At 42.4% G+C, this 8,864-nt stretch overlaps 1 protein-coding gene across 1 annotated transcript in view; it reads left to right on the forward strand.

Moving 5' to 3' along the window:
• UTP20 (UTP20 small subunit processome component) overlaps window positions 1–8,864 on the forward strand; it is a 64,708-nt gene that overhangs the window by 44,956 nt on the left and 10,888 nt on the right. Inside the window, exons 42-52 of the mRNA XM_085321352.1 lie at window positions 408–547; window positions 1,027–1,183; window positions 1,875–1,973; window positions 2,592–2,759; window positions 3,480–3,646; window positions 4,818–4,959; window positions 5,225–5,341; window positions 6,130–6,300; window positions 7,066–7,194; window positions 7,659–7,769; window positions 8,550–8,629. Coding sequence (XP_085177478.1) covers window positions 408–547; window positions 1,027–1,183; window positions 1,875–1,973; window positions 2,592–2,759; window positions 3,480–3,646; window positions 4,818–4,959; window positions 5,225–5,341; window positions 6,130–6,300; window positions 7,066–7,194; window positions 7,659–7,769; window positions 8,550–8,629 — 1,481 coding nt within the window. The remainder of the gene's footprint in view (window positions 1–407; window positions 548–1,026; window positions 1,184–1,874; window positions 1,974–2,591; window positions 2,760–3,479; window positions 3,647–4,817; window positions 4,960–5,224; window positions 5,342–6,129; window positions 6,301–7,065; window positions 7,195–7,658; window positions 7,770–8,549; window positions 8,630–8,864) is intronic.

An 8,864-nucleotide genomic window follows, 5' to 3' on the forward strand; every position in this document is an offset into this window, starting at 1 on the left:
CTTTTCTGCCTGAGAGTGCACAGAGGGAGCTCGCAGCTTGCAATTCTTTTAATCTGCAGTGCAGAGCAGTAAGTCAACTTTTGAGAAGACTTCCACCTAATTATGAATAATGTTTATAAATTTTAGTTTAATCTTTCTATAAACCACTTCTGAGGTCACAATGTGAACGTCCCTCTGGGAAATACAGCACTTTAGACAAATACACAATTGTGCTTGTCTACAACACAAATTCACAATTGTTAAAATGCGGTCATGCTCTGTTCCTCATCCTCAAGTCTTCGAAAATAAAGCTACCTTGCCATATTGGCTTATTCTCAGGGTTTGCTGAGGAAACACRGGGTTTGTTTAAAACTGTTTTCATTATACTTTTGTATGTTAAATGTGCATTATGTCTCTGTCTTATAAAGGTTAAAAGAGATGAGGAACACAAGCTTGTGAAATCCAATGTTGTGAATGATGACGAAGTAGTTCGTGTGCCTTTAGCTTTTGCAATGGTCAGAGTGATGCAGTGTCTTCCCCAAGAAGTGATGGAAGCCAACTTGCCAAGGTAAAGTCCAGAAGAGCTCCTCGAATGCTCTTCACTGTGTAGGGCATGAGTGCAGGCATCTTTCTCAAGCTGTAGTCATGCACATGGATAAATGTAGGAGGAGCATTCTTAACACACCTTAAATATTTTTTTTAGAAACAGCTTTTTCCTGGTGAAATACTCTGCTGCCTGCATTTGACTTTTATAAAGCTGAGTTTGAAAGKAATTTGGTAAATTCTTAACTAAGAGCAGAGTGGTGAAGCGGGGTGCAGATGTAGGGGTGGCAGAGCTGAAGAAATAGTACTGTACAGAAAGAAAGTCTGTAAAATCTTTTGAAGGAGGATGGGTCTGTGTAGGACTATAAAGCCTTTCTGTGAGGCTGGCTTTGGTCAACATAGTTTTGCTTGTAAAACGTCCCTGAAAACCAGCCTTCCTAGATAGCTGTGTAATTAATTCTGCTCTGTTTGAGAGTGAGCTAAGCTGTCCATCTCTGCTTCCAGCATCCTGCTGAAGGTCTGCTCATTCTTGAGAAACAGAGCCCAGGAAATCCGGGACATTGCCCGCAACACTCTMACTAAAATCATGGAAGTTTTGGGAGCACAGTACCTGCTGTACATCTTAAAAGAGATGCAGTCCACTCTTGTCCATGGGTACCAGGTAATGTTGATTTCTTCCTCCTCTGCTCTTTGTAGGTCTTTATAAGTTTTAGGAGGAGAATCCAAAAGGAAATTTATTACCACAGTTGTTTTGCACTGGAAGAGTAGTTGATGTAACACAGTTAGATGATATTTTTAGATTTTTCAGTGAAGAGTTGAAGTACAGAGATGAAGGATGAATTCCTGGTCCCATTAAAATTAGTGGAAAWTTTTCCAGTAACTTTAGTGGGGTCAAACATCATCAGAGGTGACTTGCTACAGAGAGCTTGTAGTGGAGATGCTAATTGCAACCTTACTTCCTGAATGCAGAGACAAGGCCCTGACTATTATTTCATCTTTCCTCTTTCCACAGTGGTTTGTGATAATAATTTCCTATATGTATTATCTCAGTGGGAAAACATGAGCTTCTGGCTACTGGAACAATGAAAACACTGATTAGCACAACTAAAAATAACAGCAAGAGCACTAGGGAAAGAGGGAATTTTAGCCCTCCTGCTAGTGTGTGGAGGGACAAAGATCCTCTTCCTGCCACCCACCCATGAATTCTCATTCTCCCAGTAGTTTTTCTGTAGCGAAAGCTCAGATGTGATATATGAGTTGTGATGTCTCTGCTGTCAGATCCCCCCTCCATCCAGTTACATCAGAGGTCCATGGAGGGTGGATGTAAACATGTTTTTTCTCTTTTTCTCTAGCTCCACGTTCTGACTTTCACTGTGAACCTGTTACTGAAGGGCCTTACTAACAAGCTCAGTGCTGGTGATTTGGATCCTTGCTTAGATATCCTGGTTGAGGTAAAAGCTATTCAAGATTGAAGGAAAGTGCATTATGAAGTGCTTGGGGGACACTAGGAGGAGCAGAGGGTTATCTGTAGATTGCYTTGTACTCAGTGGCAGACGGGGCTGATAGTACGTTTACTGCAAAGGAGAGAGACTGTTTTTAATGAGGCATTGGCATACCCTTTGTAGAGGAACAACATACCTCTAAGAGTGTGCCCTGAGCCCTGCATCTAAGGAGGGAATTGGTTCAAGAAAACATGTAACTGTTTTGCCATGTGCTTTAGATGGCAGAACAATTGTCAGCAGAGATTTAGTCAGTGCAGACCACAGGGTCCAGGAGCTCAGCTGGCAATCCGGAAAGGGGGTACATTCGAGTACAGTTTTGATCTGACTGAATTCTCACTCCTTGTCACAACACTACAGAGAGGTGTAAGAACAGCTTYTCCCACTAGTTTGCTGAGACTGATGTGCTTTGTATTGACAAAGGAAAACTATGTGTGATTTGTGGGGAATCCAGGGAAYTGGGATTTTTTTGTGGGTAGGGAAAAGATGGTGTGGTTCTGCTGTTTCTGCATGAATTTGGCTCTACTTTTTTTGCTCCTCTCATTCACTTCTGTTGGCTGCTTTCCAAAGATTTTCAACCAGGAACTGTTTGGGGATGTAGCTGAAGAGAAGGAAGTGAAGGGAATTGTCTCCAAGGTTATGGAAGCACGCAAGAGCAAGAGTTATGATTCCTATGAAATTCTCGGCAAATACATAGGGAGGGGCCAGGTGACGAAACTTATTCTGCCATTGAAAGAGGTAAGAAAAGGCAGCCATAGCCTTTCTTAAGCCCTGAGTACTCTCCATTGTGTATGGTCTAGAAGAAATTCTGCAGCTTCTAGTGGCTACTGTGACATTACTTACATTATCCAGCTCTGGCTACTCATTTTCCTCTCAAAAGCCAGTCTGCACCAGCTTATAAAATGATAGCTTGCTATAGACATCCAAGACAAGGACTAGTGTTTTGGGAAGCTTTCTTCCGAGCTAGAACRGAAATATTCCACTGTGGTTATTCAATTCACTCTCCTTCTACAGCAATGACTCTTGTTAATGCTCTTTACTCTGGCACTATAAGTTCTGCAGGCAGTTTTGTGACTGGATCCCTTGTGCCTAAGGAAACATTGCCAAAACATATTAAGGCTGTGTCCACGTGTAATAAAAGCTTCTGAAAAGATGCAGTTGTTTCAAAGGGATATGCACTCGTGGAGTAATGGAGCCCTGTCTGCTTGTGATCCCTGGAACATTTAGATGGCACAAGGAGAATGGACTGGAGACTGAGAACAGGCTGGAGGGGAAAGGGAGGGATGTTGGGGCAGAGCTGAGGTGATGGGATGTTCTTCATGAAGAGAGTTTGGGAATGAAGGCAGTAAATGAAGACAGAGGAGTTGKTCTGGCTTTTTCTGTGACTTCTCACAGAACATGGTGTTTTGTTGCCCTCCTGCTGCATTTTGACCGAGTCTCATGGTGGTTCCTTTGCAGATTCTGGAAAGCACTACAAGCCTAAAGAAAGTCCGGAAGGTGCATGAGGCACTACGTCACATCATGGCAGGGCTGATCTTCAATTCAGACATGAATGCTGACTCTCTTCTTCTCCTCAGTCATGGTCTCATCAGCGAAAACTTACCTCTCCTCACTGAGAAGGCCAAGTGAGTTCYGAGCTGTAACCTAGCTAGTCTGTTATCAGCTGGGGGTTTGCCTGCAAAAATGGCAACTCTCAAATCCAACTGATAATCTGTAAGGGCTTCCTTCCTTTTATTTACCCTTTGTTTTTGATGTGAGCAAATTATTTGGAGAGCCATAGGGCAGGGAGAGACTTGGAAATGGAAGTGATCATTTTCTGAACTTACAGGAGTTTATCCTTGTAGGTGCTTAAGGTCTTCAGTAAGGCTTTTTCACCATCTGATAAGCTGGTATATAGATTTGGGTGAAGGGAGAGTGTGTGTGTCTGTGTCTGTGTAGCAGGGAACAGCTAATGACCATGTAAGAGGCCTTTAGGGTCCTGGGCATTTTTATGGAGTCAAGAACAAGAGAAACTGTGGCCACTTAATCACTTCAGAGCTGGTGTAGAAGTCAGAGAGAATAGCTGTGAGATTTCCTCTCCGCTGGGTGGTGTCACTGCTCAGAATTAGGTTCAGGTGTCTCATATATCCTGTTACGCAGACTAGCTTGCACTATGATCTAACAGCTGTTTGCAGACTTCTTGGAGCAGTTTTTAAAAGCTATCAATAATTACTGCTCCCTTAAGTGAAAAACATTTAGCTGAGATTTCTACATAGCCATTTTGCCTTGAGTTGCAATGGATAACAAGGAGTGTCAAGATCCATCAGTTACCAACCCTCTGCTGAGGGAGATGTGCTTTTTAAACTGCTCTGACTATATGAGAAGCACTYGCCAAACAATGCTTAGATACACCCAGTGGCCAGGCGTGAGAAAAAGACATGGTTATTGTGGAACAGTCTATAAATGAAGTGTCTGTAAATGTGGACAGATGTGGAAGGGTTGTATGTTCACTTGGAGGAACTAGCAAGGTTTTGCCTGTTCACAGCGGAGAGAATAATGGAGATGTTATGCAAATCAATGTGCATTTGTTGGTCTGCACARTAGTGACATTGTTCCCAAGTCTGAAAGTCTCCTGTATCCTGTCATGTTGCTCTCAAGTTCAGTTGATTTCATTGTGTTCTGGCCATGACCTGATTTTGCTTGCTGTGTGGGCAGCAGCCAAGCACACAGTCCAGCTCTCTCCACTTCCAGTGGCAAGCTTGTCCTGAAGAGGGTTGAAATCTGAATTTTTGTATTTTGGCTTGCACTGTTTTTCAGAACAAAAGTTGCACCTCCTCCAGATCCTCGGCTGCAACCAGAAAGCTGCTTGCTGCTTCAGCCCACTCCCACTCGAGGAGGGCAGAAAGCACCTGTCAGCAGCAGGACTAATACATCTGTCTTGATTGAATCAGGACTTAGGGTAAGGATCTCCTCAGATACAAAGAGAACGCTTTGAAAAAAAAGAGAATTTTAAGAATCTAAAGGCCACTTTGACCTAGCTTTATTTTGCGTGTAGTAACTGCAGTGAAGCCTCTTACAGAGCTATGAAAAGAGCTTACTGTTTTACAGATATTTTAATGGAGTATAGCATATATTCTACTATAACCTGAATAAATGTGTCACTTTACTTGACTCGTTTGAGTCCCAGCCTGACTTTGAGATGAATATATGTTTTTTTATGCCAGTTGTTACACATGAGCCTGAAGAGATCCAAAATAAATTCCTCCGATGAGCATGTTTTGGAAATGTTAGATCCTTTTGTTCAGCTGCTTATGGACTGCCTGAAATCCATGGATGTCAAGGTACAGTTCTGAGCTGGTGCCTGTCTAGCCCACAAACATCATTGCTCAGCTGAATTTCACGGGAAGAGAAAGGCTTCTAGCTTTCAAACCTGATTTCATAGGCATGCAGATAAACAAGTTTTTGAAGACTTGACATTTTAAGGGGGAGGAGTGATTGTTGCTGATGGCGGACTGAATGCTCTGCCCCTAGCGCTCCAAGTTCAGATTTGACCATTCTCTCCTGGAGCATTTTCATACTAGTACTCTACGGACCTCACAGACTATCTTTGAGGATGCTTGTGAGGGTCCTGTGGCTGCTCGGAGCAGTGTTGTTAGACATTGTTTCTCTTGATCCATCTGTAATGTCTTTATCCCCAGCATCCCCGTCGGCCTCCTTTTTGGGCAACTTTGGATTCAAATGAGCCTAGGAGGAAATATGCTGACCTTGGAGATTCCCAGGAATGAAAGGCAGACCTTGTATACCGATAGATACCTAGAGCAAGACTTTCAGGGGGGCTGGGTTCCTACCAGAGCAACCTCAAGGGCACCTCTGCTTCAGAAAGAGTTCTCACCATCTGCTGAGTCAGCCCTTTGTTAATGCCTTGCCCTAGGAAAATCGAAGGTGGTGAATTAGGGAGTGGAGTAGAGAGCTTCATACCATATGAATAGTTTGAAAGTGCTGATTTTGTTGACAAATCCCCTTTTACCATAGTTGCAGATAGACTGGCCCTGTCTGTAGCAGTTAGAGTGAGAGAGGTGTTTTTCAATGTTGTTATACCCACTTGCTGACGTTTGGCTCTTTCTCACAGGTGATAACTGGTGCTCTGCAGTCCTTAGTATGGATTTTAAAGTTCCCTTTGCCTTCAGTCAATTTGAACCTGGAGCCACTAATCAAGCAGCTTTTCCTCTTGCTGAAAGAATTTGCCAAGACAGGAATAGCCAAAGGCCAGAATTTCCACTTGGTTGTGAACTGTTTCAAAGTAAGTCAGACCCAATTCTGCTCACCTCTACTTTGTTTAACTTTGTGGAATGAGACCTGTGCATCTGCAGAGCAGCCTGCAGCTGGCTCTGGAGAGGCAGCCTGGAGACCACAAGATAGGGAAGAAAAAAAAAGATTTTGCTGGTTCTCTCCCAGGTGCAAATTTGGAAGAAGTTACCCTAGCAAATACAGAGTTTGGAGTTGAGGGAGTATTCTACATAAGCCTTTTTAAAAAAAATCTACCATACTATCTTGTTACTACCCTTTCTTTTGAGAAGTTTCAGTTTTGTACTTGAATATCGTGCTTTTAACATAATTCATTAAAGTAAACCTTTGCAGCTGAAGAGGGCAGTTAATAGTAATAACTTTCACTTCTTGAAGTGTCTTCCTGTAGATGTCTTCTAAATGCTTTTTTGAATTAATTGCAAMTTCATGATTGTATGGGAAAGTTAGAGTAAATAGTGCTGAATTCCAGTGCTGGAAGAATTTTCCCCTCTGCCGAGCTGCATTCCTTTATCCTTATTCATGTTCATGAGTGTCCCCACTCATTTCAAGGACCTATCTGAATTCATATATATTTGCTTGTGTTCAATTTTTGCCCTAAAATTGTCAGCTGAAAGCAAAATGATGAGAATAGTGTTGGCTACATGTTTCAGGGTAGTCTGTACTTTCAAATCAAAGTGGTGTAAGTGGAGTCGAGTTTTGTGCAGGCTTGCATTTTATGGTACCACATGTGTATTGACAATGTGCAATTTGATTTTTGCAGTCTGTAACAATACTTGTGAAGAATGCAAAGAGCCACATAACAGACAAGCAGCTCCAAGTGTTGCTTGGCTTTGCTGAAGAAGACATTTACGATTCATCACGCCAAGCTACTGCCTTTGGCCTTCTCAAGGTATTTCTGTGCAGCAGTGGTATGGGTTTTGAGCCACTGGAATGAGAGTGATTTWACCTTTTGGTGACAGCCTATAAGATCTTGACTCAGAGACAGGTCGCATAATGCTCTTAAAGGCTACCCATTATAGGAAAAAAAGCAAAAACTTTCACTGTTTAGCTTGTTGCTGTTTAGAATTGTTCGGTGGTGATTTTATATACATCTAGTGCCTGCAAGGATGCCTTTGGGTCTAAGGATGTTTTTGCTAAGGGTCCACATCCCTGGGCTTTAGCGCTGTGTCTTCCAAAATAAATAAATCACCTTTGTAAGCTATTTTTTTTTTAAGCCCCTCTGGCTATGTTTGAAAATGTGAAAAACTTGGTATTAATGTACTGCCTGAGAAAAGTGTAGTCACAGGTTATAATACTACATCCTGTACTGTGCAACTAAAATGGCATGACCCCAACTATGCTTTCACGTTTTAGGCCATTTTATCCAGGAAGCTGATTGTTCCTGAGATCGATGATGTGCTGCAGAAGGTTGCTCAGCTGGCCATCACGGGCCAGAGTGAGCCTGTGCGAGTCCAGTGCAGGCAGGTTGGTAGAATAAGTCTTTCATCTTACTTTATTTACAGCAATCTAATAGGATAGAGGGCTTAATGTGGTCATCTTGGCTTTCAGAGATGTGTCTTAGTCCTGCTGAATCCTCAGCCCTGTTTCCCCTTCTTACTAATCCTTATCTCCTTTTATCTGGCTGGCTTGGTTATTGTGGCAGATGCGTAGCAAAAGCAGGCTGCCTGCCCATGGTGAAAACCTATGGCATAGCTTCAGAAAGAGGTGCTAGGCAGCAGTGATACTGTTCATCCCCTAGAGGCCTTTAGGCCCATGTAACTAAGGTTTTGCCATTTTCTGCATCCCAGCAGACAAGAATTTGTCATTAWCCATGGCCATTAAATTACATTATCCTGCCCATTACTTCTTTCCTCTTTCTAGGCTAAAAACAACCAAAAGACAGCATTGGTTGCTTCATTTCACACATTGGAGTATGGATGCAGCAGGGGCTGTGCTTAACTAAATGGTGCATTTCCATAGTTACAGACTTAATTTTGAAGGATGCTGATGAAACTCTTAACAGAAGCCTGRTCAAGTCATAATAGTACTCTGGAGACTAATCTGGCAGATGTTAAGTGCCTGCAGATCCTGTTGCAGGCACAGAGCTTGAGATCAATTGGCCGCTTTTGGAATAGGAACTTACACACACAGGAGGAAGGAGTGTCTCTCCTAAACTTACTGCTCCATCATCATATTTGCCTCATAACCTTTTTTCTAAAGCTTTTCTTAGTGTTTCTGGTAACTCCTCTCTGTGTTTTATTCCAGATTTACTTAAAGTATATTCTTGACTATCCCCTTGGTGACAAGCTGAAACCCAATTTGGAGTTCATGCTCRCGCAACTGGAGTGAGTTTTTATTCCCCACATTTCTGTCATAACAGAGCCTTGCTGCTTAAATGTGATTTTAGTGGCCTTCWGGTGTGCCATAGGGCCATTCATAACGAGCAGAGGGTATGGCTGAAGTCTTGATTTTCCTGTCTGTAGAAGTAAACTACATTTTTTCAGAGGTGGACATTTGGTAAACATCACAATTTTCTATTCCTCTGTTTCACAATTGGTTTTGCTGTTTTTTTTTTTTTTT

Source organism: Rhea americana, unplaced genomic scaffold (genome assembly GCF_003343005.1).
Source record: "Rhea americana isolate MKP2758 unplaced genomic scaffold, rheAme1 scaffold_69, whole genome shotgun sequence".
Taxonomy (NCBI): domain Eukaryota; kingdom Metazoa; phylum Chordata; class Aves; order Rheiformes; family Rheidae; genus Rhea; species Rhea americana.